We start from the raw sequence: 12,222 nt of genomic DNA, 5'->3' as shown, positions 1-12,222 counted from the left end.
GTCCCACTGGCTACTTCAGAAGGACTACCGATATGAATAAAGTTAAGCATCTGAATATCTGTTTGCAATGTTCTTGGTGGGGGAGTTAAGACAATACTAAAAATATGCAATAGTTACACTGTGCAACATATGTAAACTGTTTTCATTCCCCCCCCCATTCTTATTTTAGCAGCATAGATTTAGACTATTCCACAACTTCCTTCACCATTTCCTAAAATTTTGAAAGCAGACAAATGAGGACTAAAAACTACAACAGAATTTACACAACAATCCAATAGTTAAAATCCCTTTCCAGTTACATAATGAATTACTGTGGAACAAATATATATGAATAAACATCCTTAAACTAATTTGACTGGAAAGGGAATAAGATATTTGAAAATGTAGTGAGAAATAACTATAGGAAATTAGTGCCCAATTAAAAAGATAGAGGACATTATACCAACGGAGCTATAAAGAATGAACGAACACAATGGATGCAGAGAAGAACATGGAGGAAGCCTGAAAACTAAAGTTAAAATAAATACACACACACACACAATATGTAGTTATTCTGTTATTTTCCAGTACTTCTCGAAGATATGTACTACCCTATACTAAAAACTGATCACTATAAAGGATTAGACTAATTTTTTTTTGCCTTTAAATGAAAATATTCCTGGAAAACTATTTAGTATCATCATAGCTAAAGAAGCACTCAAGGAAGACAAGGCCATTGTGAAGCTAAATGAATTATTTGTATCAGTCTTCATTGCAGAGGATGTGGGGAGAGTCTCACCCTTGAGCCATTCTCATTAGGTGAAAAATCTGAGGAACTGTTCCAGATTGAAGTGTCAGTAGAGGTTTTGGAACAAATGATAAATTAACCACTAAGAAGTCACTAGATGGTAGTCACCCAAGTGTTCTGAAGGAAGTCATATATGAAATGGCAGAACTATTAACTCTGGTATAAAACCTATCACTAAAATCAGCCTCTGTACCAGATGACTGGAGGATAGCGACTATAACTCTGATTTTTAAAAAAGGCTCCAGAAGCAAGTCAGGCAATTACACATCACTGAGCATAACTTCAGTACCAGGCAAATTGGTTGAAAGTGTAGTAAAGAACAGAATGATTAGACATAGCTATGAACATGGTATGTTGGGGAAGAGTCAACACAACTTTTGCAAACAGAAACCATGCCTCACCAATTAGAGGTATATGAGGGAGTCAAAACCAGATGAACAATGAACCTTGGTATTAGGAAAGGGATAGATAAGACCGAATAGATCATAATATCACTATACAAATCCATGGTACGCCCATACCTTGAATACTGCATATGGCTCTGGTCGCCCCATCTCGAAAAAGATATATTAGAACTGGAAAAGGTACAAGAAGGGCAACAAGAGAGACTAGGATATGAAATAGCTTCCATATGAGGAGAGAGATTTAAAATACTTCAATTTAGAGAAAAAAAATTACTAAGGTGGGGATATGTTAGAGGTCTATAAAATCATAGATAGCATGGAGAAAGTGTATAAGGAAGTGTTATGTATGCCTTCACATAACACAAGAACTGCTGTCACCCAATAAAATTAACAGGCAGAAGTTTTAAAACACACACAAATAAGTACCTCTTCACACAACACACAGTCAACCTGTAGAACTCGTTGCTAGGGAAGGCTGTAAAGACTAAAACTTTAACTGGGCTTGAAACCAAATTAGATAAATTCATGAGGGACAGGTCCACCAACAGCTATGAGCCAAGATGGTCAGAGACAACCACACACTCTGGGTGTCCCTAAAACTGTGACTGTCAGAAACTAGGATTGATCACTCGATAACTGCCCTGTTCATTTCTCTCTGAAGCATCTGGCATTGGCCCCTGTCAGAATATAGGGGGCTAGATGGACCTTTGGTTTGACCCAGTATGGCCATTATGTTCTTGTGGCTGTATGGTTTTACTATACTCAGTATTATTAAAAAGTATGAGAAAAAGCCTATCTTGCATTGACTGTCCAATAAAGAATTCCCTTACTGGTAGCAGCCACTCTTGCTGGATATTTCATATGTTTTAAACAGCTCTAGGGGTCTATTTTGAGGGGGGGGGGAAGAGGGAGGAGAGAGTCAGAACAAACAATAGATAGCAAAAACAAACAGAAAAACAATCCCCAGAAGATCCCAGATATACACAAATGTGGGATTAAGTCAGATTACATAATGTTTGTGTTCTGTATGCAAGACACTACTCTATAGTATTCTTCTACTTAAAACAATCTGCACATTGACAGCCACTGAAATACTGCATTGTTGGCAATTCAGTGCCTCAAACTGATACCTCATCACACCATTTAAGGCACAAATACTAAAGAAAAATATAACTATTTAAAACGGATTTGTGTTTTTGCATTTATATTTTGGTTTTAGTATAGTTAATTGTTTAAATATCATTCTGAAAGTAACTGAAATCTGTCTGCAAGATGGGTTATTTTGCCACCATTCTGTTCATACTTTTTCTTCCACAGAAAATTAACAAATCTAAAAAACGGTCAAATCAGGACAACCAAAAAGTGATCTTCACATTTTCCAAACAAACATCCAATTTTTAGTTACTCCATAAAAACAAGAAACTTCTTAGTTTTATATATATAAACTATCTGAACCTACTAAAAGAAAAATCAGATATGCATTTTAGGGTCATTCTCCCAATTCACAGACTTTAAAAATAAAGTATTTGATTTCTCTCCATCCATAGTAGCACGTTTCATAGCTCAATTTACTTAGAAATGAGGTACTAAAACACTACAGCACTCCCCCCCCCAACACACACAGTTTACAAATACCTCGCCTCATGTTAGTTACATTTCATTCCCCCACCCACCCAACAGATGAGATAAGCAGCAGCTGTGTTTCAAATATTGATTTAGAATCTTTCCGCATAACCGTAGGACCTGCTGCTCGCACCAGAGGGTGGAGGCAGTCGGCTCCCCAGTTCCGCCGGCCAAGGAGAAGAAAGAGGGAGGTTGTGCCCCTTTGGATTGGCCCCATCCGCCCACGGGGCCGCAGAGAGGAGACAACAGCCCGTGGCCGGGAGTGTGGGAGAGCACCTAGGGATCGCACATAGCTGCAAAGCCTCCCTCCCATTCACCCTGGCCCCGGTGCCTCTGTAGCAACCTGCAGGGCCCCATTCCCCGGGCCCCCGAGACCTCCACACCTCCCCCCGGCCGCAGCGAGACGAAGCCAACTCGCTTCACGCTACCGCCCGGCACGGGTCGCTAGAGACGCGCCACCAGCCCACCCCTCCGCTGTGCCCCGGCGGTGACCCCGCTGTCCGCCCTCACAGACCGACCAGAGACCAAACTCCCCTCGGGACACGGGCCGCCCGGCCCCGCGCACGGAGCTCCCGCCGCCGCAGAGACGCGGCGCTCCGCCCGGGACCCGCTCGGAACTGGAACCTGGGCCCCGCGCTGCAGGAGCTATCAGTGAGTCCGGGGTCGGAGCACGCACCTGTCTCCGTCTCACGCCGGTTCTGTAGCGTGGCCGCGTCCGGCTCCTTCTGGGGGCTGCGGCCCCGTCAGGCGCCCCCTAACCGCCGCCGTTCGAACGCCGGGGACGTGCTGAGTAACGGCTCCGCTTGGCTCGGTCAGCGCGGCGGCCTGCAGCAGCGCGCGGAGCCCGAGTCGCTCGCACCCCCGGCGGGACACTATGAGGACGAGGGCCGGGCTTCTCAGCGGCCCTCACCAGACTCCGTCCCCGCCTCCCTGACTGGACTGAATTAATTTGGGCTTGGGCAGAGCAGGGCAGAGGGCGGTTCAGCGGCCAAGGGGCGGTAGGTTGAGGACAGGCCCTCATTGACCGGCAACCGGTCACAACGCACCAATAAACTTGCAGCCCGGCTAGGGCCAATGAGGAAGCACAAGAAATCCACAGGGGAGCAAATCCCGGCATACAGAGCAGCCGATTGACAACGAGTTCCGGCCAATGGGAGAGCTCGATTACCTTTGGCGCCGCAGCCAATCGGGTTACGAGGCCGGCAGTAGGGGGTGGGGCGAGAGGTTCCGGGTCGGGGGGCGGGCCAGGGAGCCACGTGCGGCAGCGGTGGCCCCAGATGCGGGAGGATGAGTTCCCAGAGGGGGAACGTGGCGCGCTCGCGGCCCCAGAGACATCAGAACTCGCGAGTCTTCAAAAATGACAAGTATGACACAAGCGCCCAGCGTAAGGTACGGAGCGGCCGGGCCGAGGGGGAGGCGCTGCTAGGGCCCCTGCGCCGAGGGCTTCCCACGGCAGAGCGCTGAAGTGCTGCGAGCAGACGGACCTAGGGCCTCCGTGACCCCGGGCCGTCTGCAGAGCCAGCCCCTGCGGGAGCTGGCGAGCGGGCCCGGCGGCGGGATGAGGCGCGCCCCGGTGTCGGGCTGGGCGGAAGTGGGGAACTTGAGCAGGGGTGCACGTGAGGTGCCGCGGCAAGCCCGTCACGTGCCCGTCCACTGGACCGTGCTGAGCAATCGTCGTTAACGTGCGATAAACAGCAGTTAAACCTCTAACCCGAGCACGGGCGATCGGGGAAGCGCTTGTTTGTGCTGGGCGGCTGGGGAGTGGGTGGGGTGCTGCTGGGAACCCCATAGCTGATAACTGTGGGTTGGGGGCCGGGGGGGTAGCGCGTTGTTTGTACAAGGGAGGTTTAGGGTTATGGGCAGCTGCCTGACAAGCTGGAATGACTAATAACTTCAACTGGCATCATTAAAAACCAGGCATGGGGCTGAACGCTCTCTCCAGCCCGCTAATAGGGGAGGGGATAGCTCCTGGTCTCCGCTTCAGCTGCTTTTGGCCTTCAGTTCTCAGCGTGTTGGCTCAGTATCAACCTGCCTAAACTCGAATGTAAAGGGACCCTGTGTCAGCCTAGCTGAGGCCAAAAATGTAGGGTTTGTGTAATAATACTGTTATAGCTCAAGGTCTCAGCGCTTTAGAAACATATGCCTTAATTTATTAACACCACCTCTGGAAGCTAGGTAAATATCCCCATTTTACAGATGGGAAACTTTGCCATTAGATCATTTACTTGTTTGTTACAGATGCAGACCAAAGTCTTTGAATGATTTCTGAACTTTGTGAGCGGCTCTGGCCTACTTAAGTCGCATAAAACCATGCAAGAGTCACAGGTTTGCTTAATGCTGAACTGACAAACTTCTTGTTTGGGATTTACTTTCAGTTTTAGGATTAATTCAAAACAAAAACTCATGTACATGTGTCAGAGTAACAGCCGTGTTAGTCTGTATTCGCAAAAAGAAAAGGAGTACTTGTGGCACCTTAGAGACTAACCAATTTATTTGAGTATAAGCTTTCGTGAGCTACAGCTCACTTCATCGGATGCATACATGTGTGTACACCTCTGTGACAGAACACTGAATCAAACATTCAGATGGACCCTGATCATTATAACCTGACAGTTTCACATAGCTCTAGTTCACCACCCTGCGATAAATATTTAAATACTCATAACTAATTTCACTGACATTTATATAAAAATTGTTTCCTTATGATTTTTAGTAGTTACTGGTTATATACACATGTAACATTTCAATTGTTTGTAGTAATTTTTGAGTTGTGCAGCACTGAGCACCTTAATTAGGACTGTTTATTTTGATGATGATGTTGATCTTCTGGATAATGTATGGACTGAGAATCAACAATCTGAATTCTGGTCTTGACTGTTATTAAACTTGTTTGTGCGAGTGCATCACAACCAAATATGCTGGCTCAGAAACAAAACTGGCTACTTTAATCTCTTTCTCTAAACCAGCAGTTCTCAAACTATGGGGTGGACCTCCCAAGAGAGGCGCAAACTGTGTGCTATCTTTTTTTCTTAAAAAAAACAAAACAAAACAAAACAGCTCTGGCTGTCAGCCCCAGGTGGTTGGGGCTTGTGCAGAAAGTCTGTGCACACCTGGGAGGCAGGGATAAAGGGGACAGCTAGAGCCCTGCCACCTCAGGCTCTCCTCCCTCTCCCATTCCCTCACTGGGAGGCAGCCCGGCCTCAGGTTTTCCTTCCCCGCCCCCTCAATCCCTCACCTGGAGGTAGTGTGTCTCCAGCTGTTAGTTCCTGGGGTGGCAGCAGCAGCAGAGAAATAAGGATGGCAATAGGGTGCTAAGTTTGTTGTGAAAAGTGATATTGACTCTTCACATTGCCACCCTTACTTCGATGCTGCTGCTGGCATGGCGCTGCCTTCAGAGCTGGGTGCCCAGCCAGCAGCTGCTGCTCTCTGCTCTGCCTTCAGATCTGGGTGGTGGTACTTGTGTGAGGAGAGGGGTGTAAATGACTACAGACACAAAGGGGAGGGGGGATGATCAAATAAGTTTGAGAACCACTGCTCTAAACTGAAGTTAATTAATATAGAGTTGTAAAAAAAAAAAAATCATTACTAATTTCTGGTGGCATTAAGAACAAAGGATTTATATTTCTTGTCAATATCTCTAAGCCTACTTAAATGAATGGATTTTGGAAAGGAAATAAGAAAAGGGAGATAATTAAATTAATACGAGGTGTTAGGTATAGTAGGTTGTAGGGAAAGCTCTGCAGGCAGTACAGGTGACTTTTCTGGGGCATCCAACAGTTCTATGATGATTGTTTGGAGCGGGGGTGGTGGTGTCACTGCAGGAGTTGGGTGTACAATTTCCAGTTTGTCTAGGACACCAAAAATTCTAGAGAGCTAGACTAGGAGTCTAGGAGAGCTAGACTAGGAGCTAGGAGTTCTGCACTAAACACAGTTCTAGGATCATTAGGAAAATTGTATTTGAATGTATGTCAAACATCTTTCTAATGTTTTCTAAAATTAAACTATATTTTATTAAAGTGGCAGATAAGTTACCCTTGTCACCAAAATCCCATGAACAAAGACTCATTCTTTCCAAAAATTTTAAAAAAGAAATTGGATTCATATTCCTAACCTATACAACCTCTGAGCTGCTTCTTATTCACGTACATTTAGCCTATTATTATAGAACATTCACATATTGCAATAACGTATAGGCTCTAGAATTGCTTAAGTCTTCTGAATAAAGCACATTTTTCAGATCTGATTAATGTTCTGTTAATCGTTTCTTGCTTCATCTTCCTTTGTTTTAGTGACATAGGCCCCAATTAATTAATCTCTCCTCATATGGCAGGCGTTCCGTACCCCTATTAATTTTTGTTGTTCTTTTCTGAACCTTTTCCAATTCCAGTATATCTTTTTTGAGATGGGGCGGCCACATCTGCACATAGTATTCAAGATGTGGGCATACCATGGATTTATATAGAGGCAATATGATATTTTCTGTCTTATTATCTATCCCTTTCTTAATGATTCCCAAAATTCTGTTCACTTTTTTGACTGCTGCTGCATATTGAGTGGATATTTTCAGAGAACAATGACTCCAGTTCTCTTTCTTGAGTGGTAATTAATTTAGACCCCATCATTTTATATGTATAGTTGGGATAATGTTTTCCAGTGTTCATTACTTTGGATTTATCAACATTGAATTTCATCTGCCATTTTGTTGCCCAGTCATCCAGTTTTGAGAGATCCTTTTGTAGCTCTTTGCAGTGCCAACTTTCTTAAGTAGTTTTGTATCTGAAAATTTTGCTATCTCACTGTTTACCCCTTTGTCCAGATCGTTTATGAATATATTGAATAGGACTGGTTCCACTACAGACCCCTGGGGGACACCACTATTTACCTCTCTCCATACTGAAAACTGACCATTTATTCCTACCCTTTGTGTCCTGTCTTTTAACCAATTACCACTCTTATCTCATGACAGCTTACTTTGCTTAAGAGTCTTTGGTGAGGGACTTTGTCAAAAGCTTTCTGAAAATTTAAGTATACTGATGATTCTTTTCAGAGTAGCAGCTGTGTTAGTCTGTATCCGCAAAAAGCAAAGGAGTACTTGTGGCACCTTAGAGACTAACAAATTTATTTGAGCATAAGCTTTCGTGAGCTACAGCTCACTTCATCAGATGCATCCGATGATTCTTTGAGACTCATCTCCAGTGATGTTCAGGTGACAGCAAATCTGAGATGGGAACTTCCAGCTGTTACTTTGCCAACATGTAAATTTCTCGCTCACACTTGTTTTTCCTACCAAAGAATGGCCTCTTAATCAGGTGATAGTCCACTTGATTATGACGACACCGGACTGGATAACAAAAGCCTGGAATGTAAAATGAAGTAAAGAGTAAGTCAAGCAGGGACAGGATAGACCATGCTGTCCAAGGATTGGTTCCTACAAAGTGACCAACCCAAACCCAAAACGTGTTATGCAATGTACAGTAAATGCAATGTAACATGTAAATGTATATAAAGGAAGAGTTTTGCTGTGTAACTTTAGATGAGTGATATGCCCCACACCCACCCATATTCTTTTTCCTACTAAAGAATGGCTTCTTAATCAGGTGATAGTTCACTTGATTATGATGACACCTGACTGAGGTGCTAGCTAGCCTTTTGTCTCTGGGGAACTGGTTTGAAGCGGTTTTCCTAGGCTTGGAACATGTCTTATACAGTGGAATTTCATAACTTTACATACAGTGTTGCCACGCATTTTACCAGGGCAATAATATTCAGTAGATTCTGAATTTTCAGATGATACCTCATAAGGCATACTTTGTACAACATTTATCAGAGTCTTGTAAAAAAGGATGAAATTAAGGGTACAGCCTGTCACAGCAAGTAAATTGCTTGTTCGGATATCCTTAGGTTAGCATGATTATTAAATAATAGTACAAATATCTAGATATTCAGGATGGGCACTCAAGACAAATTTGAAGAAAAATAAATATTTTGGTTCTAGTTGCATTGAAGTCTACACTGACCTTTATTTTTTATGGTGCAGTCCTAATTATATAAAATGCAACCAATAACTGTCAGGAAGACCTTGAGAACTGCATAAAGCTATTTAAGGGTATTTCACTGTGGGTAGAAATGAGGCAATATCAATGCACCAAGTGGAGTTTGCCACTGTGTCACAATGTTCCCTCTAACTTTTTACATCCATGTGTGGAATGAATTTTGTTATGTGCACCAATATGGAGGTGATGGGGGGTGGGGCCGAGGGGTTCAGAGTGTGGGAGGGGGCTCAGGGCTGGGGCAGAGGGTTGTGGAGTGGGGAGTGAGGGCTCTGGAGCAGAGAATTAGGATGCGGGGCCTGAGGGTTCCGGCTGGGGGTGTGGGCTCTGGGGTGGGGCTGGGAGTTTGGGGTGGAGGCTGCCCTGGGGATGGGGGAGAGGCATCTCTCCCCACCTGTGCAGCCCTTGATAGCCTGCTGCGCAGTTTAGAGGGAATTTAGGTGTTAAGATTATCTAATCAGATTAGATAAGCAAATGTAGTTCATTTGGGACCTCACAGTTTGAGCTAAAGTGCCTAATCAGAACCCCAAATGCAACTGCCCTGCATTGTACAGTTGTGTATTTGATATTTTGAAATATAAGGTCAGAACCTTTCTTTGTGAATTGCTTTGTATTTATATTCTGGAATTAATATAATTTTTTTTTTTTTTTTGCAAGATGGGATTAGGAAAGGTCTTCAACATACACAATCTTACGGGTTTTTTTTTTTTGCATTGCATCTATGCAAACAGTATTCTACTGGTGTGGTTCCAAGGTTACAATATATGAAGCACAGTCACACAAAATTAGACCACCTCATGCAAACATTGCTAGGACCTTTTGAAATATTGTATCTTTCCTTTAAATGCCTTAATGCTAGCTTGATAGAGATTTTATGAGCTGAGTTAATAAGTGTACTACATGTATTTGTAGCTAGATGACTTAATATTGATGACATGAATATTACTGAGGTCACCATTTCTAGAAACACATTTGACTTTATCGAGTTTGTGTGAATGTAATGTTCATTTAATAAGTACTTACAAGTTTTTCCATAAAACTTGCAGATGTTAGACAATATATTTTAGGATACATTTGTGAAAAATAGTGCTATTGGCATTAGCCGTTTAATGCCAGTTATCCTTGGGTAGGAAGTGTGGCAGTGGGGAACGGAATGAGAAGTAGTAAACAAGGAAAATAGAGAAATACTGGGGGAAGTTATTGTTCTGGAGACAGTTACCCTTATCATTCACAGACCAGCAGGACTGCTGTCAGAAAAGCCATCCCGATTCCTGAAATGGCAAATGAGGTGGCTGAAGGTTGAATCACTTGAGATCTGATAAGAGATTAACAGGCAGACCCAGTTTGTCAGATTTATTTGAAAATTATTTAGATTCTATGCATCTTCTAGTAAATCTCCCCCAAATACTCAGGTATTTTCATAGGCCAGTTATTAACTAAACCTTTAGCCACTCTCAAAAAGTGAGCATATCAAACCGAACTCACAGAAAACTGGTCTGTTTATTTGAGGTGTTTTAGTAGCATGAAAATCCATCATTTAAACATTTAAAGATTCAGTATTCATCTTTTCAATAGGGTATTATTTTCCTACCTATAAACTCCTCTCTCTTTAGTATAATACATATATATTTTCCATTGGGTGCTAAATAAGACCCCACCCCTTCAACTGGGTATCTGCCAGTGGGACCAGAAGTTTGCCTGCATTGATCCAGTTGCAGGATCAGGACGCAAATCTTGCCTGTCATTTTATAATTGTGCTCTCAATAGATGTGATCTGATTTGGTGTCCTTTATTTTCTGTTATTAGTACCTTAAATTGACATGGGACCCGTTTACACTTGGACAAATTTCTTGAATTAATCTTGTTACTGATGTGGTGTAAGTTTATATTGCTATCAACATTTAATATCCAAGTGTGTATGAAAGGAAAGCTGCTGCTGTTTTATACTACAAAGTACTTTAGTTATGGCTAGCAAATGTACTATGAGACTCTGCCACTTATACACTACATAAATACTACAGTTCTTACGCAGAGTGTTACATATTCACATTCTTTGATTACATATTGAGAGTTTGTCACTGCTGTGCAATTTTTTGTTGTTGTGGACTGACTTTTTATCCTGAGTCTGCAGATTCTGTAGTGAAATTTTAGTATGTATCTTTATTTATAGCTGTTTCATATTTTAATTATGAGGGGTAGGGCTGTTAGTTTGCCTTTTGTGAGTTTTAGTAGAGGATGTTAGTTTGAAGTCATTGTTTATAGTGGCATAGGAGAGAATGGCTTGGGAATAGGTTGCGGTCGCAGTTGTGATTATATCTCCTTCTGTTATGTATCATGGGAACCACTGCCAGATGTAAAAACAAAAGGTTAAACTGAATTTTGCATAGCAATGAGTACATTACCTCTCAGAACCCATACCTGACACGTCAAACAACTACCTGAGATTAATGCACACTGACAATTTGTTTCTTGCTACTGCACCCAATCTCAGATCAGCATTTTGTAGTGCACTTCAAGAATGCCTGCCCCCAACAACTTTCAGTTCTACTCTTTAAGGAAGTTGCTCTTCATTCTAAAGTTTAAAAGGGTATCCCCAGAATATCTACTTGCTATAACTAATAAAATAGGGAGTGTACCCCAAAGAGGGCTATAATTTCATTGTCTCCACACTTTTTCCAAAGAGATGTGCCGGTATTAATCTACTCTTGCTCCTCCTCTTGATGTTTCTTCTCCCCTGCCCTTCATGATTTCCACATTGAGTCAATACTACTAGTGGGGGAAGGCCTTATCAAAAGATTGTTTTGTTTGGGTTTGAACACACTTATGGGTGTAATCAGTCTAATCACCTCTGCCAGAGCGTTCTTTAGCTGGTGACTACTACATTGCAAATGTTTCCTGCTCTGAGAAACTGACACGGACCAGTTAGCTATACTCACAGGGATACCACAACCTGTCTTTCTGGTTCATGAATGTGTATGAAGCCATTGGGAGTTTTAGTCCATTAATAATCTTATAGGCAGCCAGTGGAGCTTGTAAAGTACCGAACAACGTTCACTCCTGCCTTTGTTGATCAATAAACATAGTACACAAATTTGAATTGCATTCAACCCCCTGTTTTAATAGAATAACTGAGTTAAACAATTGAAAATGGAAGAAGTCATTCCATGCTCACTGCTTCTGCGCATTGATGAAGGCCAGCGTGAGTCTGAGGCTTCATGGTGCAGTGGTCAGATGCCCTCAGTTGACAGCAAGGTCACAGTTCTAGCATGGCTCTAGAATTTTTTGTTTTTAGCAGTATCATTTAGGTCTTCACCTGGATTATGTTTTTAGCTAAAAAAAAAAAAAAAAAAGTCCCCTA

At 42.8% G+C, this 12,222-nt stretch overlaps 2 protein-coding genes and 1 long non-coding RNA gene across 5 annotated transcripts in view; 1 reads left to right on the top strand and 2 right to left on the bottom strand.

Annotated features, from left to right (window-relative positions):
- Positions 1 to 4,385, bottom strand: part of ABHD17B (abhydrolase domain containing 17B, depalmitoylase) — a 23,222-nt gene extending 18,837 nt beyond the window's left edge. The window contains exon 1 of one of the 2 annotated variants that reach the window (XM_043547021.1): positions 3,983 to 4,385. The gene's annotated coding sequence lies outside the window, so the exon portion shown is untranslated. Of the gene's footprint in view, positions 1 to 3,490; positions 3,632 to 3,982 lie in introns of those variants that run through there. The other variant, XM_037901836.2, reaches the window with a different exon arrangement.
- The window catches only part of C5H9orf85 (chromosome 5 C9orf85 homolog), a 24,459-nt gene continuing 16,304 nt past the window's right edge, over positions 4,068 to 12,222 (top strand). The window contains exons 1-2 of one of the 2 annotated variants that reach the window (XM_037901838.2): positions 4,068 to 4,203; positions 5,053 to 5,139. In XM_037901838.2, coding sequence (XP_037757766.1) covers positions 5,125 to 5,139 — 15 coding nt within the window. In that variant the 5' untranslated portion in view covers positions 4,068 to 4,203; positions 5,053 to 5,124. The remainder of the gene's footprint in view (positions 4,204 to 5,052; positions 5,140 to 12,222) is intronic. The other variant, XM_007065614.4, reaches the window with a different exon arrangement.
- Positions 7,885 to 12,222, bottom strand: part of LOC122465876 — a 15,476-nt gene continuing 11,138 nt past the window's right edge. The window contains exon 3 of the long non-coding RNA XR_006290999.1: positions 7,885 to 8,589. This is a non-coding gene — a long non-coding RNA (uncharacterized LOC122465876). The remainder of the gene's footprint in view (positions 8,590 to 12,222) is intronic.

Source organism: Chelonia mydas, chromosome 5, assembly GCF_015237465.2.
Source record: "Chelonia mydas isolate rCheMyd1 chromosome 5, rCheMyd1.pri.v2, whole genome shotgun sequence".
In the NCBI taxonomy this organism is placed as follows: Eukaryota; Metazoa; Chordata; order Testudines; family Cheloniidae; genus Chelonia; species Chelonia mydas.
The sequence above is the reverse complement of the archived record's forward strand: the minus strand, read 5'-3'. Positions and strand labels throughout refer to the sequence as shown.